Source organism: Apteryx mantelli, chromosome 3 (genome assembly GCF_036417845.1).
Source record: "Apteryx mantelli isolate bAptMan1 chromosome 3, bAptMan1.hap1, whole genome shotgun sequence".
In the NCBI taxonomy this organism is placed as follows: domain Eukaryota; kingdom Metazoa; phylum Chordata; class Aves; order Apterygiformes; family Apterygidae; genus Apteryx; species Apteryx mantelli.
Window position 1 is genome coordinate 60,062,731 of NC_089980.1, and position 26,261 is coordinate 60,088,991.

The 26,261-nt window shown below is 43.0% G+C and overlaps 1 protein-coding gene across 1 annotated transcript in view; it reads left to right on the forward strand.

The window, feature by feature from the left end:
• Positions 1-7,594: 7,594 nt before the first annotated feature.
• PDE10A (phosphodiesterase 10A) overlaps positions 7,595-26,261 on the forward strand; it is a 205,384-nt gene continuing 186,717 nt past the window's right edge. Inside the window, exon 1 of the mRNA XM_013945461.2 lies at positions 7,595-8,402. Coding sequence (XP_013800915.2) covers positions 7,595-8,402 — 808 coding nt within the window. The remainder of the gene's footprint in view (positions 8,403-26,261) is intronic.

The following is a 26,261-nucleotide window of genomic DNA, read 5'->3' on the forward strand; positions in this document are numbered from 1 at the left end:
AGGTGTGTCTACTTCTGGAGGAGGAGAATCGTATTGAATCAGATAAGCTTGTCGGCAATGGTCTAGGTTTGCATGTGTGAGAATATTTGTTCAGGGATGATGACAGTAATACCCCATCCTTCGACATGGTGTTTTGCACATGCTGATATTAATTTACAAAGAAAATCAGTATCGTTATCTTGATTTTGCAGCTGGAGAAATACTGCCTCTATGTGTGTGTGTGTGAGAGATGAAAGAGAAAGAGGAAAGAGTGAGCGAACAAGCCTCCATGTATAAAAACAGTCCAAAAAAAAGAAAGTATGTCCTAGGGTAGGCTATACAGAGGCTAGGCATATGTTCATAGCATGTGCATGTGTGCTGCTGTAAGATGAGAAGTGGGGCTGAATTTGTTAGTGTTTAAAGTGAGGCTAGGACAGAGAAAAGTTACTTAGCAACAAAACTTTTCTCAATTTTATCAGCCTGAACATAGAGTTGGATGAATGCATGTTGCAGTGGTGTCAGTCTGAGAGTCCATGCAGGATAGCTGTGAGCTGCATGACAAACTTGAGTTCTGAAGGGTTCGAGCTTTGATTTCACAGACAAGTGTTCTAGTCTTCAGGATTGCAAATGTATGTTTCTAAATACAAACTGGGCATGGACTGAAACAGGACTGTCTTAGAAGACATATAAATAGACAGTGGTGGCTAAAGGTAGGCATTTCCTTGTACTCTTTGTCTGATCAGGATGTTAACTCTGAAGGCTAATGATTGCAATTCACTCTCAGCCAGTTTCAGGATTGACCTTTTTAACAGACAGGGTGAGAGTACAAGTCCTGTTCTTCCCAGAGGGGAACTCCGTAGTTACTGCAAGTAAAAGAAATGGGTTAAGAAGAAATAGAGATTTGTAGGAAAGTGCAAACAGGAGGAATTAAAATGAAGAGGAGGAATCATTGTTCTAGGAAGATAAGCTTGTTTTCCTCTGAGTGATGCTCAGAAATCACAACAAGGCACTTGATTTCCACTTTTTTTATTTCCATACAGTTATTTCTAAAGGCTGGACTCAGTCTCTTCGTTTATTTTTGTGTCTTCTGTTAATATCAAGGTCTCAGCTGTAAGGTTTTGTTCTGTCCTAAACCTACATGTAGATTAATAGCTGATTATTGCAAGTTCCATCAAAGACTTTCCCAGCAATGGGGCAGGAGGATATCTCAGGAACTGTGCAAAGTGTGTTGGGGAGAAATCTACTTATTTTTAGTTGTTGGAAGTTTAGGAAAGGGAAGAAGGGGGTTGCAAGAGAAGGTTATGTTGAAAAGCTGGCATCCCTAGTGTGACAGTGGCAATGCATTGTCTGTGTTACATGCTAGCAAGATGCACATCTGAAGGTGAAGGAGTAAAAGGTCAATATTAGCTTTTTATTTCCTTTTTCTCTACCAGATAGCAAATTATAACTGGATGCTTTTCAGTCATAAATTAACTCCAGGGGATTTTTTAATATGAAAATGGAAAGATAAGATCACAAAATACCAATAACCTTAGTTATTTTTGTTGCAATAAAAATGGCTGTTCTAACAGCTTTAGGTAACAGTGCTGTTGCCCACCCTGCCAATTGTTATGCTGCTTGCTGTTTGTATTTCATTACTACCTAAGAGGCCCTGGTCCCAAGCCAGGATCCTGTTGTGCTGGACATGATTCCAAAGACAGTCCTTATACCAACGAGAATGCAGTGCTTGTGGTGCTTTTGGCTTATAATATAGCATCTCTCTGTAAAGACAACAACTGTTGAAGTTTTGATTTATTTAGACAACAGTCTTCTCTGGTGATTTTTATTTTCTTGCTTTGACAAAAGTAACTTAAATTCAAACAACTGTTTTCTCCTCTGAACACCCTTTAAATAAAACAATAAATATCTTTGTGTGCACAGGACTGCACAAAATGGTAAATGGCATTATTATGTTTTTCTTAGCTTCTTGCATAGTCTTTAAGAGGAAACAAACCCAAATACATTGGTAGGAAGACGAAATGTAAATAGTTCCCTCTGTAAGCTGGCACTATATTTTTCTTTTAAAATTAAAATGTATTTTGCTTTTTCTTGCAACCTACTGTGTAGCACTATGCCTACATGAAAATTTGCTCATAAAAAAATCCATCCTTGTGCATGACGTATCTTCCTTCCATAAAGAATTGCAATTTTCCCCTGGAAAATAATACTGAAAAATTTGCAAGGTTTTTCTGTGGGTTTCTAAAGGGAAAAAAAATTTGCCAGAAAAAGGACATTGTCTTCACCAGCTTTATCAAATGTATTAGCATTTCATATATCTAGTAGTATGTCACTTCTACAGAAGCTTTATTATTATATAGTTCCAGCCACATAACCTTTCACATGTCGCCTTGCAGAGTAGAAAGCAGTGACATGAGCAGAGCTGAGCAAACTACTGAAAGCAAACAATATATTTATTTACTTCTTTCTTTTTCTGTATGTCAGTGATCTCTGAACAGACCTGGACTTCTTAAAAATGTGTTGTTTTGATTTGTTGAATGAACTGCAGTTCATTTTGGATCACACAGTATTTCTTCTGCATCCAGACTAGATAATTCCCAAAGCCACAAAACATTTTCAAGATGGCTGCTAGCATGAACAGCAGTGCAAGCACATGTTTGCATGCTGTGAACGCTCTCACTTGCAGTTAATATTCTTGTGGGAAAGAGGCTGCTCGTATGAGTGTTTGCGGGGATCAGAGAAAATGGTTGATCCATACTCTTTAAACAAATTTACTCATTGCATGTGTTCAGTGTTGGTGAATAATCCCTTGTAAAAACAATCTCTTATGAAATAGGGTTCGATATAAATCACTCCAAAGATTTATAGAATAAGACTTTAGTGAACAATATCCTGCCTGCAGGTTTCTAAATTGTGATAGCGATTCAGTAGCTGGGTAATAATTACTATTTTCTGTAAGATCATTTAGCAGAAAATCCTCATAAAAATGCAGTTATTTATATTAATTTACACAGGATCTTTCCTTAGGGGATTTAATTTGGGGCTGTTTTTACTCAGCTCTAGAGCCTGGGGTTTAGCTGCCTTTATCCTCTTGCTCCCTGCAATCCCCAGTGCGCTGGTTACAGCCCCACCTTTGCAGCAGGCTGCATATGACATATTTCATTGAGGCTCCTCCTGCCTCACCCACACTCAGGTAATTGTTTCAGCTCCTATACTGCCATCATCCTGGCTTTTTCTAAACTTTCTTTCCCCACAATCTGTCTGTTTTTCGCTGTTTTTTCAAGGAATTGATCATGCTTGCATAGAGGGGACTCTTAGGATATAAGGATGATGAGTGGGAAGAGAGGATTTACCAGGCAAAGGAGTGGGGCCAAATGAAAGATGAGCCACTATCATTCTTGAACAGTAGTAGACAGAACAGGGGAAGAACAGGTATTTTTTTAAACTGTATTTAATACCAAACAAACCATTGTTGTAATTCAGTTTGATCTTTTTCACAATGTTTTCCTTTGTGTATTATGATGAGTATTACCAAATTAGCCAAAAAGGCTTATTTGCTGCTTTCAAAATAGGCCTTTTTCTGTAAGTGCAATGCATGCTACGACTCCTGATGACTTTACTGGGAACTCTGGCTGGGGAGCTCTTCTGAGATTGTATTTACACATGCATATACAACCAAATTTTTTTTTCTGCCCATTGTTCCACTGACATTATATATTCATAATTGAACCCTTGCATCTAATGGAAGTGGATGCATAAAGTGTTTTAATTTGCATTTATTTGTGTTTCAGAGGGTTTTTTTAAAATCCATTTTTGGGATGATGTATCAAAGCACATCAAAAATTCCTGTTGGAGTTGGTGAGAATTTTCTGGTAAATGAAGTGGATGTATGGTTAGTACCATAGCTGCATCAGCGGCATCATCTCACTATGGCAATGGAAACTGTGTTATGCTGACTGAACAATGAAAACTCAGATTTACAAATACATTGGGGAAAATGCAAATGTGATTCACTGCTAACTTATTCCCTAATATTTAGATGGCCACCAAGCATACTTGACTGTTTGCAGATCAGTATATTTTTACAAATATGTATCTTTAAAATTATTTTTCATTGTCATCTAATGTTTCTTCTATAATTGCTTTTGCTTTCCTACTCAAGAAGCAGGTGACCAATCAGCTATGAATTGCCAATAATCAAGTAAACAGCCTTCAGATTAAAGGTTATTTACAAACTGTTCATCTGGTATATCTGGTGATTTCTCACAAATCAAGATGTATTTTGTCTAGTTTTTTGAATATACACATACATATTTATGTATGTGCAATTCACATTTCATATATAAATACACAAATGTACAGTTTGAGGCAGTGATATTTTAACAGTTGTAGTTTAGATGAACAACAATTGAGGAATTTAGTGTAGTCAAACAAGATTTTTTTGAATATAAATGGACAATATACAGTTTCAGTAATTTACTCTCATATTGACAGAAACAGTTTGGGACTAATCTGTATAAAGTACCATCTTTCATTTTTCAGGTGAGTAGCTTTTTCTGTTGTCGGTCTTCTCAGTTTAAACATTTTAGTATTAGAGATTTTCTAATGGTAATTATATGTAGCTTACTAATTGCTAAGCAAATAGACTGCAACAATAAAGCACAATTCACTGAAGTTTTGTTTCCATTAGCTAAACTTTTTCTAAGGGAATTTAAATATTTGCTGGATCTCTTCATTCATTCTTCAGCAGTTATGAGAGAAAAGCATTATATGTGGAGTTGGTAAATAAGGCTTGGATTTAAGAAAAGAAAAGCATAGTATTGTCTCACATAAATATATGAAATTGAAGTTATTAAATTGTATTGATAAGGTTAAATGGATTATGAGAAAATGGATCACAGATGCAGTTTTCTGTATTTCAATTCAGGATTTTTAGGTAAAAACAGGTTTTAAGAACCATGCAAAGGAAAGCAGTTTAGTAAAACCTGCCTTCTCCGAGGTTTTTTTGTTTTCTGTTTTTTTAAATGAGAGTCTTTAATCTGTTTTGGCATTTCAAACCTTTTACAAACAGTGTGGATTGTTTCCCACTGTTGCAGAACACTCAACTAGCTGAAAACACATTTTAATTTGAAGCTTTATGGTTTCAGGGAAACATCTTATTTTGCAGCCTTTCAGATTCACAGCGAGACTCTGAACTTCCAGTTGGAACGTTTATTCTAACTTTAAAAGAAGCCCTGAAATATTGTATCTAAAATACCTGAATGACTTAAAAGCTAAAAGTATGTTAGTGTTGTTTTTTTCTTTAAAGCGGGAGTAAACTCGAAAGAAAGGAGTTTAATTTTCAACCGAAACAGAAACTTTGCAGTAGTTTGATGGATTCCCGGTGTGCGCAGACACCTGGGCTCGCAGGTGCACGAGCCATTGCCAGATGGGGAATGAAACCGGACCAGGCAGAGATTTGATCTGCCGGAAGATACGGAGGAGCCAGGAGGAAAGCTGAACCGCCTGCTCGGCTAGCAGCAGCGACACAGTCGTTTACCCGGCATTTTGGCAGCGGCCCCGCCGCACCTGCCCCCGGCCCGTTAGCCGGGCAGCCTCAGCGGTGGCGAGCGGCGCCGCCGCGGAGCCGCTGGCCGCCGGGGCCGGGCCGCCCGGGCAGGTCCCCGCCGGGCGCGCGGCGGCAGCCCCGCGCAGGTACGTGGCCGGAGGACGCCGCGGAGAGGAGAAGTCCCCCCCGTCCTCGCCGCGGGACGTTTCCTCCGCCCGGCCGGCGAGGGGTGGCCGCGCAGCCCCGCAGAGGCTCGCCGGCTGGGGGCAGCCGCGCTGCCCTGCCCTGCCCCTGCGGGCCAGGTGGCGCGGCCCGGGCACGGGCTGTGCGCGGGGTTCCCTCTGCCGGGCCGCCGCCGTTTGGGGAGGGAAGGGTGGCGCCGGCCAGGTGAGCGCAGGGCCCCGCGCGGCCTCGGGCCAGGGGACTGCGAGCCCGGGGAGAAGCCGCCTCGGGAGAGCGGCGAGCCCGCCCGCGCCGCCGCCGTTGGGTTCCGTTAGGCTGCCTGGCGCCGTGCGGGGCAACGGCTCTTCAACGGCCGCGTTCGACTGGGGCGCAGGCGTGTCCTCGGCTTCCCCCGGGCCGGCGCCTGGGCTCGGGGCGAGGGAAGCGTTGCGGCCGGGAGCGGAGGGTGACGGCGGGGGGCCGGGCTGGCCGCAGCCCCCCGCTGGCTGGCGACGCTGGCGCCCTTCCCTTTTGCCAGAGGTAGGCTGCGGCGGGACGCGCTTCGCCCTCCCCTCCCACCTCTGGCGCCGAGGGCAGAGTGAGTTCAGGGCGCAAACGAAATAAGGGGCCTGGGGGCTCCTAGCGGAGTCCTCGGCCCCGCTCCGTTTCCAGCTTCCTCCCGGGGCTGCCCTGGGCGGGCGTTTCCTCAGGGGGCGCTCCGCTGAGGGCCGCCGAGGCGCCGTGCCACGGGCCCCGGCGCGCTGCGCCCGGGCTGGCGGAGCGGGGTGGCGGGCACCGCATGAGCCCCGGCGGCTGGTGTGCGTTGGCGGGACGTTCAAGAGGGCTGCGCCAGCCTGGTGGCTCGGCTGCCCGGCAGGAGCCCGCGTGCCCTCGTATCCCGCCGCAAACTCGGGCGTGCGGCGCGCCCGGCTCCGCTTGTGAGCGGTGCCGTCTGTGAATGCGGAGCTGGGCCGCTGGCAGACGCGGAGTCGCCGCAGGTGTGAGGCGCCCCGCCGCACCTGGGGCCGCGCCTGACGAAGCCCCTCGGAGGACTGCGTGGCTTGGAGGGCTGGTGCTCAGGGGTGAAAGGTAGGTCGGTGTGCGCTTAGTAAAACCCGGGGGGGGGGAGGGGGCGTGTGTGAGACAAACACGTGCGATGCGGAGCGCTATCTGTGAGGGACCGTCTGAATGTTGGTGGAGCAAGGGGGTGTGATGCTTCACCGAAATTGAGGGTCGGCTCCTTAGCGTCTTCCTCGCAGTCGTCGCAGAGCGTCTGCCTCTTGATCTCAGAGGCTGGAAATATCTGTTTAAAATAATGAGGCCGCATAGGGAGGATCTCTTTCTTCTCGTGTCGCTCGCGCTCTCCGCGTTCCCTTTAGGTAACCGTTGTGCTGTAGCTCCTCTGTGTGTGGTTGGTAATGAGAGGAAGGGAGGCAGCTTGGGAAGCGATTGCTCCGCCAGTGGGCGTTTTCTGACGGCTGGGGTTGGTATTGGAAGCAGCACTGCAGTGATTTTATCTGCCTCTTTGCAGACGCGCACGCACATAGACGGCAATATTTGCATTACATAGAAGAAAATACAGATTGTTGCTGTTTTCTTGTCTTGAATGCGAGGTGGGAGCATGAGGAAAAGCGGACTTTAAAAGGGGATTGGAACCGCTTCGCGGTCAGCAGCGCCGCGTCCCCCTCCAGCCTAAAGGGGGAACGGAAATGTGAAGATTTTGGGAGGGAGGGGAGCCGGGGTGCGGAGGAAATACTGTCCGGGAGTTGCCGGAGGGAACGAAGGACTGAGCCGCGGTTGCCTCTCGTTGTGCTCCCTCCTTTCTCTGTTTTCCCTTTCTCTTTACTCTGGTATCTCTCCTAGGCGTCCTGCCTTAAACTACCGCGAAAGGGAGGGAAGAGCGGAAGCATGTCCAACCCGGAGAAGCGGATCTTATCCCGCCCCCCGGCCCCCCTAACTGCAGCAGCAGGGGAAAAGCCCGGCTCCGGCAGCCGCCCGCTCCACTCCCATGGCCAGAGCGGTGGAGGTGGAGGCAGCGGCGGGTCTCCTCCTCCTCCTCCCCCCGCTCCTGGAGGCGGCTCGGCTGCCTGCAGCTCCCTCTCTGTCCGCCTAACAACCACCAGCAGCAGGAGCCGCGCTGCAGGGACAGCCGCCTCCGCCAGCATCGTCCCCAGAGCGGCAGCGGCTCCTTTCCTCGCTCCAATCCCCTCCTTTTCCTCCGCTTCTCCATCTTCTTTTTACTTCTTGCCGCCGCCTCCTCGTTTCCCCTCCTCGTCTTCCTTTAACCTCACAAGTCTCCAAGGGAGGGAAGGAGGAGGAGGAGGAGGAAGAGATGTTGGCGGAGCAGCAGCAGCTCACTTGATCGCCCATCCAGGCGGCAGCGGCAGGAGGAGACTGTTCTGTTCTTCCTCTATCCAGAGCTTGCTGCTCCGTTCCACAGCCGGCGGCCCCCGGCAGCACCGGTCTCGGCTTCTCCTTTCCCCGGCCGCCTCTCGCCTGTGGTCCTGCAATTCCCTCGGTGCTGCAGCAGCAGCCCGCGGCGACGGGATCCGAGGAGGCGACGGACCCGGCAGGAGCAGGACTCCTAGGCGGCAGCAGCGGCAGAGAGGCGCCTTCTTCTCCTTCTCGTCTCCCCTGCTCCTAGGGCCAGACATGGAAGATGGATCTAATTCTGCAGGCTGCTTTAGGAGGTTTACAGACTGTTTCTTGAGCACAAGTAGGTACCGGAGCGCTGTGCCCGGCCCTGAGTCGCGCATGTCTCGGGGACGGTGAAGGGCTGTGTCCGAGGCAGGGTGCATGCGTTGAGGATAGGGCATTTCTTTGTGAGTGGGGGGAGGCGAAGACACAAAGGGGTTGTGTGCGTGGGACGTGCGTGGACGCATGGAGGAGCGGCCGGGTGGGTGTTGAGGATGCACGGACAAAGGGGATGCTGGATGTAACCGAGTGCTCTTTGTGGAGCTACCTGTTCATGCATCGGGGATTTCTGCATCGTTTCGGAATCAGACGTAACTCGGTGTATGTGTGCATCAGCTTTTTACTTGGTGCATGCTTAATTTGATCGGGAATGATATGTACGGGAATGGAGACTTTTCCCTTTACTTACCTGAAGTAGCAATAAGGAAGCATTATGGTATCGGCAGTTGACAGAAAGAAAAGAAGCGAATGGGGACGGAAAAGGGTGATCTGTATTGCTCCTTTTTGCATCTCCTGTCGGATCTGCCACATGCATGCAAATTCAGTGGTTTTGATCCTGCTTTGGCATTGAGTGTCTCCTTCTGGCCGTGGCTTCATTGCAAAGCGGACGACAAGCCGGAGAGGAAACGTGCTTCTTGCTGTTGGGGGCTGGTGCTGTAATGGGAATAAGTGACCGACTGGCGGGGAAGCCGGGATAAATGGGGCATTGACGCGTTCAATAATGGGCACTTAGCAGCGAGCGTCTTCCGCTGCCGGCGAAACCCTCACAAACTCGCACCAAGTCCGAGGGCGGGGGGTGCGCTGACCCGGTGTCAGGAGGTGGTGGGGAGGCGAGAACAGCCGGCTCTGCGTCGCCGGGGACGGCTCGGTAAGTGCCTGTGCGGGGCCCTTCCTCCTCCCCGCGGTGAGCGGGGGGAGCCGCCGGCCGGCCCGAGCCGCTGAGGCGGCGGTTGTGAAAGGGGAGGAGGGTTTCGCATTGCAGAAACTCCCCATTCATAGCGGTGCGGCCGGCTCCCCCCTGGGGGCTCGCCCTGCGCCGGCCTCGTGCCTGCCTGCGCCGCTGCCTCGCCGAGCCGAGCCGCCGGCATTCACGTTCCCGAGGCGTTTCATTGATAATTTGCGCCTCGGCGAGCCGGCGGGTGGGCGCCCCGCGACGCCGCCCGGGCAGCGCGGCCGGTTCCCCGCAGCAGCCGGGGCTTCGGGCCGAACCCCCCTCGGGGCCAGGCTGGCCGTGCCCTGCTGCGAGCCCCACATCGCCAGCGCTCCGCCGCGTGTGCCGGGGAACTTGCTCCTACCGAGTTTAGTCTCGGAATTAATGAATTTCAAAGCGGTGAGCATATTCGGGCTGAAATAGCTCTAACTAATCAAGAAGCCCCCCCCCCCCCCCCCATGTTTTGATCCTTAGGTTGTCTTTGAACAACTGTGGTTGGTTGGGGATTTTTGTGTGATATTTTATTAAATCGTAGGTTTATCCCTTAAAGTGTCTCTCAACTTGCATTTTAATCTCTTGGTGTACCTTCACGTTTACGGCTTTTTGGATACAGGTAAATAGTATTTAGTTCATGCATGTATGTATTTTGAGAGGACAGAAGAGTTGTAGAGATGTCAGCTGAAACCTCTATTTGTCTTAATCCCTTACAACTTTCTTAAGTGTAATAGCCTACAAGTGTGGTTGTATTCTGTTATATGGGAGAGGTGTATAAAGATAGTTTTATATTTAAAGCATTGTCTTTTTGAGACTTTCTGTAATAGTTGATTACATTGTTATATGTTTAGTGTTAGGGCCTCAAGGGATTCTTAAGCTCTTACAGTTTTTTTTCTCTGCAGTTGAGAGGTGTGAAACACTAGTCATGGATGTAGTACAACTCTGATGTGTTAAAGTAGGCTTGGGAGTAAGGGACAGAGCCAGAGAACATGTCATGTAGGGCAATCTAGACCAAGAAAAAGAACGCATGGAAAACATCAGCTCTGTACACAGACCTGTACCATTTTAAAAGAAGTAGTGGCTTCAACTTAAGCAATTTTATGAACACTTGAACAGAAAAAACTTGCTCATGTTTGACTGATAGTGACCTCTGACTGAAGATTTTCCTGCAGGCAGGAAAGGGGCAGAACAGCCCTTTTCCCTGTGAGCTTACTGACATCTCTAATAAGACATGCAGCCTCTCTCTCTGTGGAGCCACTTTTCTGTCCTCTGCTGCCTGTCTCATGAAACTTTCAAGAACTGCAATGTGTACGATCTCTAATCCTGTATTGAATGTGACTGAAACTGGCCAAGGGGTTCAAGAGATAGTAAGGTCAGGCAGACAGAGATTCATATGCAAGCATGCATACATACATATGTGTACACCCTCCAAGTGATTGCATAAGTCTGATTTCCTTAGGAAACCAGGCTGAAAAAAGAGGTGGAGTGGAGGGAAGTCAAATAAGATACTATTCAGTTACAGTGCAGCTATTGCAAAGAGCACTTGTTGGACTGTTTTTGGAGTACTGTACACAATACTGGTTACAGTACAACAGGAAGACTATTATTGCTTTGAAGAGGGTGAGATCATGTAGAATAATGCAGATAATGTGCAATGTCTCATAGCTCTTACTGGTTCTGGAATGGTATTTCAGATTCTAAATCATACACATATCCATAAATATTCTGTTAGACTTTGGGGACAAAAAAGTCTAAATATTTTTACAGAGGAAGTGGTGAGTTCTGCGGGGAGATGATTTTTTTTGAAGGGGAGACTTAAAAGTGACCTAACAGAGTCTTCAAGACTGGAAAGCAATGAAACTGCTGGGAAAGTATTATTCCTTCTTGTCTGGACCTTTTTCTACTTGCATGCAGTCCGGTCAGGCTCTCCAAATTTTCTTAGAACATGATTGTTGTTATTACAATTTCAGATTCTGCAGTATTCAGTTTGTGCCATAGCTGTTTTTGATTTTCTTATGGTTCTGAATAAAGCACTGGACTGACTGTAGAAGCTTATGTAGACCCCGTGTGTGTGGTTGTTCCTAATTTTTTAAATGTGTAATTTGGTGCAAAATAATGTGTTGAGGAAATGTATCTACAGTCCTGGATCAATTCTCCAGTGGGTTTCTACCATATTTAGGATACTGCAAGTTGCCAGGCATTCCAGGTTTTTGTGAGATGCCTTATCTTCACGAAAGCATCCCATGTTTGTTCTACAAGCAAAGTCTCTCAAGCTGCAGGTGTGTAGCATGTTTCATCTGTGTCTCTTGAGTCTATTCACAGGTATGAGTATTTTACAGGATGGGGGCTTGTACTTCTGGGAATATTACTGGCATATTGATAATTTTACATAAAATCATGTTTTATGTGCTTTTCTTTGTGATGCAGCAAGTTTATCTTGCACTTAATTGTGACAGACTTTAAGACTGTGTAAAACTCTAAGGAAGAGTATATGAAGGGGGGATCTGTAGTTGAAGGGAAAAATGGCAATTTTAAATTTAAATAAAGCTTAAAGTGTTCCTGTTACTTGGGCTAACTGAAAAGTTAATCTTGACTTAACCCTCTTACTCCTGGTTTGTGTATTCATTACCTGTAATCAGGATTTTTTAAGCCAAATGCTGATCTTCAGCAGTGAATCTCGTGTGGAAAGGTGGACAGAATTTGGTTTTGTAATTAAATCTTCCTTAAAATTTAGTTGCTGATGTGGAAAACAGAATAGTCCCTGGGTTTCACCCCCAGGGGTTCTGGCTCTGTACTGATTAGAGAAGCAAAATTGTCCCTAAAGCAGTGTATATTTGCGATGGTACATGATGTCATTGTGGCCCCCATCAAGCACTGGCACTCTGTAATGCCAGGCTTTGCACGAACATACAGGAGCAGCATGTATCCTGCTCTGAAGCACTGCTGTTTTAATTAGGAAGAAAGTGGAAGAAAATGGACAAATAAACACAACTGAAAGCCAGGGGAATAGAAACTGTGGATGTGAGCAGTTAACATCGAAAGAGTATACATTTATCTAAGGTGTTTTTGCAAACTGTAGTCCATAAAGCATGCAGTTTACATTTGAAATAACTAATCCTCTGTCCCTTTGACTTCTCAGCTCTGTTGTCCGTGTTTGCCTGATGTCTTGGGGGTACATAGTACTCACAGGCCTTGAGAAAGGAGGTAAATCCTTCAGAGTTAACTCTCAGGGGCTTGTTCCTTGTTTAAGATGCACTGTGGAAGAAATGATTATGCACAAGGCACACAGCTAATGGTCAGTGGGATAATGTACCTGAGTTGGGTGATGGTCTTCATCATTTTTTAGATTAGGATGGCTGTTCATTTAAGGTTTTGGAACAAGACCAAAGTCTCTAATCACCCCTGTTTATGTCCTTCCTCCTTTTGTTGGCATTTAAGCTGCTCATCGGTTGGATCTGGTGAAAACTTGAAAGAGTGAAGACAGGTGTTTATTTCTGCAAATACATGACTTTGACTTGACTTTGAAATAGTCATATGAACACTCATCTGCACTAAGAATCTAGGGTAAATACTTGGCTTAATCACTTCTAAATCATATATTGTACAGATCAGTGCTACCTTTTGTTCAGTTTTAACATCTTATGCTGTAGCCTAATACAAGTAGATGATACATACCATTCTTGAAACACAAATTTAGTTTTAGATTCATAAAATGAGACTGTGTGGTGAGGAGGGTTTATAACTTAGAAATGGCTTATGCAGCTTGTTGATCAATGTTAGTCTTCACTGTGATTAAAATCATGGGATTTCAGTTTGGGCGGGGCTAATGTGAGGTAAATTTACTAATACTACTTAAAAAATATTATAGTTTCTAGTCATGTTTAATACTTTAAGTGGATGTTTTTTCATATTTTGAAATTTGCACTTTTTGCACTGTTATAATCACTTTAAAGGAAATTTAAGATTGTAAGTTAAAAAAAATTAAGAAGAGAAAGGGCTGTTTGGAATTTTTATGTTTTGTTTTTATACTCCCTCTGCTGGTTGTTTTAATTGCAAGTACCTGTACTCAAACTTCACTACCAAATCTGTTCTTCTTTTACTGTTTCATCAGTTTGGCAGTAACTTGTATTGATTTGAATCTCTAAAATACTGTAAAGTATGTCTGTATTTGTTAAATGAAGAAACACTATTTGCAAGGGCAGATAATTTTACACCTGTTCTATGGAATGATGTTTTCATTTTTGTAATATCTTGTATTGATTTGAACTCTAAAAGCAGTTGATGAATCTTTTGGTGTATGGGCTGCCTATTCACTAGTAAATATCACAAAAGTAGCAATTTGTATTTTGTTCCAAAATATTTAGTCTCCTATTCCATTTGTTGCAACAAATTTGTCATCCAGCTTTGAACAATGGCTGTGACAAAATCCAAATTTTAATTATACTTTGTTTTGTTGAAATAATATCTTTTTATCAGTCAGCAAATGGTGAGTGCAGCCTTAGAGTTAATTATGAAGACTCAAGTCAAAGTATTCTGTGCAGATGTAACAGTTTCACAAAGTACTGGTTTTAGTATGCCAGTATACAGTAATGTTCATCCTAAGTGTTTATCACTTAATAACTATAATTAGGAACTTCAGAGATTAGGTACAAGGATTGCTTTATATATGGTTGAAATGCAGCCATTGCATTCCCCCATGGGTGGCAGTTACAGCTAAAATCGTTCAATACTGCTTTTTGATATCTCTCCTAAAAATCCAGTCTTTACTGTATAATGCGTCCTCAGTTGTGCTGTTACTTGATTTCATCCTGTCAGAGCTTGAAGAGTGCCACCTACTGATTGACAGGCAGCTCCTTGCAGAACTTTGTTCTGTCACCATCTGCAGGCTCTCAGAGCTAAGTCTTGCTTCTCTAGTGGGATGTGACAAGCTGATGTGGTTCAGTGAGGAAACTGAAAGTCGAATCAAGCCTCAGCTTTGACCTCTTCCATTAAATGATTTTTTCCCCCCCCCTTCTAATTTGTTTCAAGATGAGGAAACAGGATTTTCATCTTGGGAGTTTTTATGTTTTGTTTTTGTTTTTTTAAGTCTCTTTGTCACTTGTTCCACCCCCCCCCTTTTTTTAAAGCATTTGAGAAAGTGGCATATTTCCCTTGTTTCATCATCACTTTTAGTCAGGCTGTCATAATTAGTATGGGAAGAACAAGCTTTACTGATATTTGTAGGAGAGTTTGGCTTCTGCTACACCAGACTTAATGTGTTGATCTGTTGTATGCTTGAACAGACAGTAGGAGTTCAAAAGGTAGGTATAGATTCACAATCTTGATTTTATTGAAAAATGAACAATCCAAAATGCTCACAGTGTTTTTATAGGGGGAGAAGGGAAATCTGGTTAACAAGTTCTGAATTTTTATGGCAATTTGATTAATCTTTATTTTTAGCGTGCACTGAGAACACCTTTTTCCAACTTAGAAGTATGTAAATTAATTGTGTTCTTAGTTAAAAAGCCTTGGAAGGTGTATGAATACTTTGTATTAGTTCAAAAAATGGTATTTACGTATTAACAGGGAACTCCTTTATTATGGAATTAAGCTGGTCTTACATATCCTCCCAGTAATTTATGCCACTGAGAGCTTTCTAAATTCTCAGTCCCTAAGCCTCTTGTCATAGGTGGCATTAAGAAAACAGAAATTATAGGGTTTTTTTTTAATTTCATTTCTAAATTTCATGTTCTTTGGAAAATGCATCAATAGCAAATTTTAGTCTGCATGAGTGGTATTTTTAACTATAAAATGTAAAATTACTAAGAGATGCCAAATCTTACAGCTCTGCAGGACTAGAATTGGGGGCTATGTATCATTTGGAGGCTTTCTAAAGTAGTTCCGGCTCAAAAAATACCAAAAGATAAGGCTTTTGGATATTACTTATTGCGTTGTTTTACAGAACTGATACTTACTCTAAGTGGTTTCTAATTAAAACGATAATAAAAAAAGCCAACATAGCGGCAGCAGTAGTAGTCTCAACCTTCTTTGATGTTGGGACCTAAAGAAGAAATTGTCAGAATTTGAGACCAGTTAATCCACCTTCCTGCTGGAAACTGTGAAGGTTTAATGCTTTTGTTAGTGCTTATTGATCTGATTCCTTGCTTTTGCATCATCACCAGACTCCTGTGCAGTTTAGCTGTACTTAACAAAGTTTATTCAGCTGTTAATAATTCCAGCATTCTTCCGTCCTCTTACCCTTCCACTTGCGTCGAAAAAATCCCCTAATGTCAAGCCATGAATAGTTCCTAAAGGAAAGAAAACTTTGGGATCCCAAGTTCTAGCGACATTGTACATAACCCTTGCATCTTTAATTATACTTCTGATCCATCTTGAATCATGTCCCTGAAACAGCAGACATTTCTGGCTACTGATAAGCACTGCTTCGTCCCTTTAATAGTATAGTTTGTTTTGCTTCACCCTCTAGGGAAATTTCATAATTGGCAGGAAAAATACCACTTTCTCTGTCCTAGATGTTTTAGTAGCATTTCTGCAACGCTGGGGTACTCTGGCTCAGAGAATAAGATGCCTGAATTACGATGGCTGTTTGGCCTGTTCATTCCTTTGTAGTTTTCTTCACTGTCTAAGCTTTGTTTGTGCGTTGTATTTCTTCAATAGTGTCTCATTTTATTTACTTACAAACTGGGTAAAGCTACTATTCTCTCTTCTGATTGACTTTTCCTAAAAAAGTTACATGCCTTGGTTTTTATTTCACTAATAATTTTTTTCCTAACACATTTCAGTTAAGCTTATGATAAATCATTCTTTCACTTAACACTTTTTGTTGTATTTATATTTTGTGTTTCTTTTGTGCATATACAGATACTTTGGAAACTTTTCCTGAGTGAATTCTTTTTTTGGAGCGTAGCCCTATTATCTGTGCTTTGTCTTTACATTGCTTTCTTTCTCTCTCGGTCTTATCTGTTTCTCTGCTTAATATTATTTCCTCCTTGTCCACCCATCAGCTTATTTTAGTTGATGTTTCCTTCTTGATTGCTGAATTCTGTGTGGATTTTGTCCCTTCCCACAGTGTGCCTGTCTCTTTCCCTGTCCTTTTTACAATGTTTTTATTTTCCCCAGGTGTTTTGTTTGGTCTCTGTGTTGCTGTTACTCTAGTTCTGGTGTAGTTCACTTTGCCTGTGTTGTCTCTTCTTTGTAAGACTACATTTTGCACAGCAGTTTGAAAACCCTTCCTATGTGCTCTGTGTTTGCAGTGACTCATTGTATTTCCTAATCTGCCACTGTCTGCCCAGCCCTAAGCGTGTGATGTCAGTAGGATTTTTTTTCTTCTATTTTTTTTTCTTTAAGCAAACGTAGGACTGATAAAAGTTACCGTTTGATGTAACAGGAAACAGAAGTAATCTGTTCTTAAAACAGGCGCTGCCTTAGCCCTTATGCTTGGGTTTCATCATGCCAAGCTCCTGTGTGTCTCGTGCTTGGGAGCAGATCAGTTTTAAGTGGATGTGTGTCACTGTTCCTGTTTCTTCAGACTTCGGTTTTCACCAATAGAGACTCCTGAGACAACTACCCTTGGGAAGCTCCTTTCTCAGAAGTCTTGAGTCTTGGAATGCGCTTCTGTGGCCTTCAGTTCATGATTATGAATGCGAGAGGCCCTTGGGGTTAGAGGTGTCCTCTTGAGAAGTGCTTTCAAAAGGCCAGAGAGTATGGGCGACTTGCAGTCTCCAATGTTTATAGAACAGTGCATTCCCCGTGCAACTGCTGGCTTCATTCTTGTGGTACAGAGAATAGGATAATCTGGCATGTTGTAGGAACTTTCATAGGCTGTTTGTGGGTAGGAATGTGCTTGTATATTGCCTGTTTCTTTCAAACCTTTTTTGGACTTTCATTGGAGCTATATGCTGTGTTTATACTTGTCAACTAAACACAGATAGGATGTGGACTCAAGCTCTAGCCCTGTAACTGTCCATACTGCTTAATTTTTAGTGTGCTCCCTGGTCCAATTCTGACCAATGCCTAGCTAATACTCTCTTAAATACAGCCTGCATGTGGGTTGGGAGAAAGCGAAGGCCAGGGGCTGTTCCGAAAATGCAGTGGGGAATGGTGCTTGTCTCTTCCCACCTTTTGTCAGGGGAAGAGTTTAGCTATATGGACACAGGCTGCATAATGCTGCTGCATTTTGTGGCTGGAGAACAGGCTCTGTTCTGTTTTATTTGCTAGTATAGGGACATAGCTGTATGGAGCAGCAGAGGAATCTTTCTACCACTTGTGGCACGAGGGCAGACCTTGTTTCTGTGGACCAAAATCACCACAGAAGCAGGCTCCCCCAGCCTGAACCACAGGTTCTACAAATTCCTGAATGAAAGATGTGTCCGGTGAATAGGAGACCATTGCTGGGAGATGTAGCTTGCTGCCTGACTGTGGGCAAGTATTTAGCTTGTCTGTGTTTCCTCAACTCGCTGCTCTGGAAGGCTTCTTAAAAGTTGTGTCTGGAAATTTGTAAATGAATGTTCATAGGGGAAAGGGAAAACAAAACTTCTCGACAAGTATGAATGAAGCGTGTGTGTAGGTGGCACGTACTTTATGTTAAAGAAAAATGATGATGGCTGATCCAACCATGGCAGTAGTATTGAAGGGCTAGGATTCAGAAATAGAGAAAAAAGTTGAAATGGTAAGAGACACTGAACAATTTTATTGCTGAAAGGAATGTGATAAAAGCGGAAGAAAATGTTTATCCTTTTAGAGAAAGCTATTTTTAAACTCTAAAATGTTTCTTCTTGGGGTAGATGAGAGACTTGCTATGTAAATATCACTCGGTAAATTGTCAAATTCTGAAGAAATCCTTTCACTGAAGTATAAGGTTTGGGCTTTTTTAAGTATGAGGGTTATCTTTAATGTCACAAACCTTTTCTTTCTGCTTAACTATCTTCTTTTTAATAACAATATAAAGAGTGCGTAGTGAATTTTATATAGTTTATGAATGTACTAAAAGACAACCTTTTCATGTATTTCTTCACTTTTTGTGGTTTAATATTATCTTTATTGACTGGCTAACTTCTATTTAACATTCCCTTGTATATGCCAGCTGGCCCTGTCTTTCACCATTATTTTACTAGGTCACTCTGAAAGTTTTAGTGTTCTATCCAGTGTTTTATTTTAAGCTTGATTTGTAATTTAATAACTTGTCCACCTTGTTCCTTTTTTTTTTTCTGACCATTTATTAAAGCATAAATCTGGCTCAATATAGACTGTATGTCCCTTTTCCATGTCTATTAACATAAATTGTCCCAGATGGCTCTAGCCATGGATGTATTGTGAATATAGCTGATGTCAATGTGTTACTTTGCTGAAAATGGGCAGGATGTCCTCTTACTAGTCCATGACAAGTCTTGATTCTTGTTGACAAGGTGATGTTGCAGTTGGTAGCTTCTGATTTGGCTGCAAGACTAACTTTTTATTTGTTTTGGTTCATTCAGCTATGTATACGTTCTTTTTGAAATGTTGAACCACTCTCTTAGCACTTTGCACCATCTTGTTTTAACAACCTTGTGCTTGAATCAAAGCAACTTGCCATTCTGTAGTGCCAAGAAACACTTTTTTCCAAGCACTTGTAAAAGGAGGTTTTTGTTTTTCTTGTTTGAAAACAGTTCTATTAATGCTTATAGAACTGAAGGGAGGAATGATAAGGAAGTTAAAATCTGTTACATTTATCATAATTGAAAAGAGAATGTGAGAACAGTTACCCAATTATTTTGGGCAATGCTGAGATGAAATCCTTTTGTTAAAACATAAACTGGTAAGTGGAATGTGGCGTAAGGTTTGTTTAAATATGGAACTGCCTTGTGCTAGACTTCAATTTAGAACTTGGAACTGAGTTTTCAAACTGATCTGAAAGTCTATTTAAAAACTTTTATATTGGTTTAAACCAATATTGTTTTGGTAGGCTTTAGAACTCTGAGAAATGAGCTCTAGCAAGTTTACCAGTGGCAGCTGCCACACCTAATCTACCATTCTCTGCTCGAAGTCCTTACCAGCTTAGCAGAGATAGCAGAAGAAAGGCTCAAGCACATCGTTTGGCTTCATAACATGGGATGCATGTGGAGGTGAATTTCTGCTAATACATTGAGCTATAGACTGCAGTAATTGATGAACAGACTGCAGTAGTGACCTTGGGTCCTGTTCTGGAGCTGGTAAGCTTGAAGCAGGTTGTGAGAGCCTGCTAGGAGCAATGAGGGTTTAAACTGTTGCAACTACTTGCTTCCTTCCCCTTTCTCTCTATTAGTGCTGAAACATGTCTGACCCCAAAGCAAGCTGGTTCAGGGAGCTGAGATGGTGGCAAACCTGCTGACTTTTTGGTGTGTAGGGTAAGTTTTCTGCTGCTTAACTTCCTGAATAAGTTCACTGTGGGGTCAGGCAAGCACTTTAAGTTGACATAAACTAACACTCCAAAGAAATGGCCTCATTCTTCTTCCCTAAGGCCACTCTTTCCTATACATGTGTCCTCCTCCCCTGTGCAGGCACACTCTTGTGGCCGCATGGTGAACTAGATTGAGGACCTGCTCTGAATTAAAACAGAGCAGGCTTAAGAAGGGAGAGGATGTGTGCCTTAAAGTGTTGATACACTTTCAAATTATTTTCTGAAGCTTATGTTTAAAGCATTTAAGGTGGTATTCTTCTTCAGAGACAGAAAATAGCATTACTTCCGTAACTTAGATTTTGCCATCTTGGATGTCAGCATTATGAAAGTCTCTAATTGGATGCTCAGTTAATAGTTTTTTTTTCCCCACCGCACTTTTGCTTCTTTTGCCCAGTACTTTACCAAGTATAGAAGATGCCAGTTGTTGATGGTAGGAAGTGTTACTCAGTGTATATATATATATATATATATTTTTTTCCCCCCCAACAAGACCTGAGTCCTTTCAATTCTGCAGTGTAGACCCTCCACAGAACGTGAAATTACTAGTTGTTTTATGGGCTTTTCTATTTTATTTACTTCCTGTTGTTGCATTTAGCTTTTGCGGGCATTAATTTTTACTGGACTCTGGGGCAATAGCAGACTCTGCATATTACTGAAGAATGTGAAGAGGATTAGACAGAAGTGCAAGAATAGTCACAAACACCAATACCAAATACCAATTTTGGGTATGCCAGTGATTGGAGGTAAGCTGAAACTCATTAAAACTTTTTTCTTTTGTCTCTGCAAAGTACTGGATGAGCACTGACTGGTCCTCTAAACAGACCTGGAAGTTGATCAGGTTTCACTAACACCCAACTTGGTGACCTCTGTCATCTTTATTTTTAATTTGGGGAAACAACTGAAATTAGAAAAGTGGCTATGAAGTAGATCAACGGCAGAACCAGACTTAGAATTCAAGACCTGACTTCTAAACCTGGGATCCCTCTACCAGACCACTTTGCCTTAATGATTCAAAGAGAAACGTTTCCATAGCTTCCAGTGACTTCATTTGCTGTTGTGCTTAACATTTTCCATCATCAGGTCACAGACACTCAGAATCTAGCAACTTTGCATGAAAAACATACACTGCATCATTCTGTTGAAGGCCAATGGTGAAATCAGTTTAAACGTGCTTGTGTTAAAGCTGCGAAGTGAGGTAGCGATCAATTTTGATTAGCCCTACTTCTGCTGTTGCTGTTCTTATTAAATAAACAAATCTTCATTGAGGGAAAGAATCACTATTTTAGTAAATAGCATTATGTTTGTTGAAAAATAGCAGGAACAATAAAGATAAGTTTACCACAGCCTTACTGGGAGGAGAAAAAAGATGAAAGAGAAAAACGGGGAAAAAAAGGATATCCTTCAAATGCTTTTAGACTGTATCTGCAATTCATAGTTTTTTGGACAGTTACCATTTGCAGCCACACCTATATCGAGCATTAGAATTTGCAGCAGACTGGTCTTCAGCTTTTTTCTATTTGCTTCACCTTTTAATGTGAATTCAGCTACAAAAGCAACATTGCCATGTGCTTTAAATTTCAGACCATAGATTCTTCCTCCTGTATGTTTGCTGGTATGTTCTGGCCATAGGAAGTTGTGCTGTTGCTTAAGGACTGAAGTGTTAAGCTGTACTGAGGGAGAATTTGAACAGTGTTCAGCTGTGTAACATGATGTTTTTCATGGATGTTTTCATAATTCAGTCCTGCATCTTTGCTTCAGTTTGGAAATCTTTGTGAAACTGTTTAAGAAACTTAAGAGCTCTCGAATGTTAAAATGATTATTCCTTGTTTTTTAGGGAGTGTCAGGAAAGGGGGGAGTAAGGAGAAATGAATGAGCTTGTTAAAAATTGAACAGTGATTATGAAGAAAGTAGTATATGATGGATATTGTTTCTATGTTCCTGTTGTTCCTAATGTTCCTTTTAAGCATATGCACTGACATTTATGTTATTCATAACAGTCACTTCCTATATTTTACTGCTAACAGTTGTACATGGTTCCTTACTTAGTGATGTTTACCTTTTATATTGTTTGGCTGTGAAATTTTGTATGTGAAGGTTACGGCTTTCAGTTTTATCATCTCAAATAAATAACAGCTGATGCACAGATCAGTGAACCTTTTGAGTTCAGTTTTGAGAGCTTTTTTTTTTTTAACCAGTTTATTTCTATCCCTCTTGTTTGGTAATAATGCTGTTTTGAAAGAAAACAATTACATGCGTATTCTATGAATTGTTTGGCTAAAACACTAAAATACAAATACTGTTATTTTTTGCCACAATGCTCTCTTTTTTGGAGCAATGACATAATCTGGGCATCCCCTAAGCACTGCTGTCCTTCTATTTTATACGTTATCATATTTTCAGCTACTTAGCTTGCATAGTTTTTCTGCTGAAACACTGGGAATCTGCTCATCTCTGCACTTGTGACAGAGCAGTACAAGTAAGACAAAGACCAATAACCTCCAAAACCCAAGCAATTCGGTGCGGACTGGATCTTTGAATTCTGGATGTTCCTGGAGCTTTTCCTTCTCTCTTCAATGCCCCCACCCTTTTCTTTCTGCTCAGCCTTTGTGCTCTGTGGAATCTCTGCTATCTAATAACATGGGTAGGACGTCACAGAATCACAGAGTGGTTGAGGTTGGAAGGGACCTCTGGATATAATCTAGTCCAACCCCCCTGCCCAAGCAGGGTCACCTAGAGCACATTGCACAGGATTGCATCCAGGCAGGTTTTGAATATCTCCAGAGAAGGAGACTCCACAACCTCTCTGGGCAACCTGCTCCAGTGCTCAGTCGCCCTCATAGTAGAGAAGTTTTTCCTCATGTTCAGATGGAACTTCCTGTCTTTCAGTTTGTGCCCATTGCCTCATGTCCTGTCGCTGGGCACCACTGAAGAGAGTCTGGCCCCATCCTCTTGACACCCTCCCTTTTAGATATTTGTATACATTAATAAGATCTCTCAGCCTTCTCTTCTCCAGGCTGAACAGACCCAGCTCTCTCAGCCTTTCCTCATAAGAGAGATGCTCCAGTCCCCTAATCATCTTTGTAGCCCTTCGCTGCACTTGCTCCACTAGTGCCACATCGCTCTTGTACTGGGGAGCCCAGAACTGGGCACAGTACTCCAGATGTGGCCTCCCCAGGGCTGAGTAGAGGGGGAGGATCACCTCCCTTGACCTGCTGGCAATGCTCTTTCTAACCATTGGCCTTCTTGGCCACAGGGGCACATTACTGGCTCATGGTCAACTTGTTGTCCACCAGCACCCCCAGGTCCTTCTCAGCAGAGCTGCTTTCCAGCAGGTCAGCCCCCAACCTGTACTGGTGCAGGGGGTTATTCCTCCCCAGGTGCAGGACCCTGCACTTGCCTTTGTTGAACTTCATGAGGTTCCTCTCTGCCCACCTCTCCAGCCTGTCCAGGTCTCTCTGAATGGCAGCACAGCCCTCTGGTGTATCGGCCACTCCTCCCAGTTTTGTATCGTCAGCAAACTTGCTGAGGATGCACTCTGTGTCTTCATCCAGGTCATTGATGAAGAAGTTGAACAAGACTGGACCCAGTCCTGACCCCTGGGGGACACCGCTAGCTACAGGCCTCCAACTAGACTCTGCACTGCTAATCACAACCCTCTGAGCTCTGCTATTCAGCCAGTTCTCAATCCACCTCACTGTCCACTCATCTAACCCACAACTTTATCAAGTCATCTTTTGTTCTTTTTCTGCAGCCACTCATTTGTGTCTCTCCTCTTCCTAGCTGCTGATTTTCATGAAGTCATTTGATATATGTATCAAATGTTCACTCAAATTTGATCAAAATTAGTCATTAGTTCAAAGTATATTTGTGGGGCAAATTTTGTAGCTGACAAGCCAAAAAGACAATTAAATACATCTTATTTGATGTATCTGGTGGAATAAAATCTTTGGAAAAAAGGTTCCAGTGACCTTCCAGAGTGTGTGTGTGTGTATTGCATCTTTATTAGTTCTCTCAGTAGCTTTGAGGTCACATTAATGATAGCTGTGATATATTGGATTCCCCAAATTTCCTTTTATGTAGGAGACAAATGTGCATGGCTTCAGAGTAAGAGGTCCATGATGTTTTCAGTAGCTCCTTACTCAAGTGTAATTTACCAAGCGACTCCTGCAATTCAGTTGTATTGGGAAGTGCAGCTCAACTGATGTAATGCATTTGTGTTCCCTGGAAACGGAACAAAATTGCAGCTATACTCGGTTTAATGCAAGGTTTGTCACTGACTTCAGTTGCCATGATATTTGCTCCCATTATTTGATCTTTTAGTTGTACTGGCTGTTTGTGCTTTATGAATCTGATTTGCTGCCATCAGTCCCTCATAGCAGTGTGGAAAGTTTTTATTCATGAAGAGTATTTTACAAAACTGTAGAGAGTTTTATTTTGAAATATGATGCAGCTGAATCTGAGTTCAACTAAACTTCTAGTTTTTTTTATCCTTTGTAGATTATGCTGAGAAGGGGAATCACCATAATTGATTCAACAACAAGAGGTGCTAAATGTATAAAACTACATGATATATAAAACTACTATGTTTCCTCTCAGTCTGTCTTGGAAACTAAAATGCATTAAGTTGAGACAGTATCACCTTGATCCCATCTGCTGCATCCATATGTGTTTAAGCCAAATCAGCTGGATGTATTTTTTTTTTTGAACTATTTTGTTCAAAAAGCCATTTAGTTTGAAGTAGGAACACACTGTACTTCATCACTTAGAGAACTGCAGTGAATTTGAATCAAAGATTCAAAACAAAAATGCTGAGTGCCTTGTTTTGAATTTTGGTTTTGGCCTCTGGAAGACGATGAGTCTCCTGCTAATTGTTTGAAGTGCCTTTCTCTGAATTGGCTTCAGAAAAAGTCAGTCATGCTGATAGATGAAAGAACATGAGCTCCATGTTATACCAGTAGTTGATTTGAACGCTTGGGATATCCAAATGTTTTTCTCTGGTCACAGTTGTCAGAATACAGTGCATGGAGACTTACCTTACTGATAATTTATAGAGTGAGTAATTATATGTAAAGAATTTGTAACCAGAAAGTCTTTAAGAACCCTCCAGAGGAAAAACTGTTCCCTTACTTATTCCTGTTTAATTTCAGTGGGGATTGTAGGAGCAAAGTAGAGGACAGGTTTGGTACTTAGTAACTTTTGCTATATGTTAGACAATGGTAGGATAGGGTTAAGGAATCCATACAGCCAATAAAAAAATACAAAGCAGAAAAGTCCCTACTTCATACACACACTTTGCAAAAATGTTTTCAGAATTCAGCAAAACCTACATGATGTTTTTCTTTGGAACTTATTTTTTAGGCATTTAATTAAAGATTTTCATTTACTTATACATGCAGATATGGGAACAAAAATGACTCCTCTCAGAGGTCCCATTCCCCTCATATTGGTTATAATGGCTCTCCAATGGTTCTCCATTATTAAAAAAATAATGGTAATTCTTTGCGTTATTGGTAATTCCTTGTGCTGTTTGTATAGCCCATGATCTGAATGAACCTTCCAGTAGCCTTGATGGGAAGGGAAGCGTAACTAGATAGGCAGTTGTTCTTTCTGTACCCCTTAGGGTAAAAGGCCTGATGGTCAGGTTTTTATATAGTTAACTCTGCATAAATCTTGCTGGAGAAAACTTATAAAAGTGGTTTAAAAGCAGCAGGATAAAATGACTGTTATTTGTTTTATATAAAGCATGTTTTTGTAACAGCTTGAAGATATTTATTCTGTTTATGGACATTTCATGCTTATTCATTTTTCCAGACCAAAGATATATATGCAACAGCATATATGAGCAGTGGATGTTGTCTACCTAGACTTCAGCAAGGCTTTTGACACTGTCTCCCATAACATCCTCATAGACAAGCTCAGGAAGTGTGGGTTAGATGAGTGGACAGTGAGGTGGATTGAGAACTGGCTGAATGGCAGAGCTCAGAGAGTTGTGATCAGCAGTGCAGAGTCTAGTTGGAGGCCTGTAGCTAGCGGTGTCCCCCAGGGGTCAGTACTGGGTCCAGTCTTATTCAACTTCTTCGTCAATGACCTGGATGAAGACACAGAATGCATCCTCAGCAAGTTTGCTGACGATACAAAACTGGGAGGAGTGGTGGATACGCCAGAGGGCTGTGCTGCCATTCAGAGAGACTTGGACAGGCTGGAGAGGTGGGCGGAGAGGAACCTCATGAAGTTCAACAAAGGCAAGTGCAGGGTCCTGCACCTGGGGAGGAATAACCCCCTGCACCAGTACAGGTTGGGGGTTGACCTGCTGGAAAGCAGCTCTGCAGAGAAGGACCTGGGAGTGCTGGTGGACACCAAGTTAAGCATGAGGCAGCAACGTGCCCTTGTGGCCAAGAAGGCCAATGGTATCCTGGGGTGCATCAGGAAGAGTGTTGCCAGCAGGTCAAGGGAGGTGATCCTCCCCCTCTACTCAGCCCTGGGGAGGCCCCATCTGGAGTACTGCGTCCAGTTCTGGGCTCCCCAGTACAAGAGGGATGTGG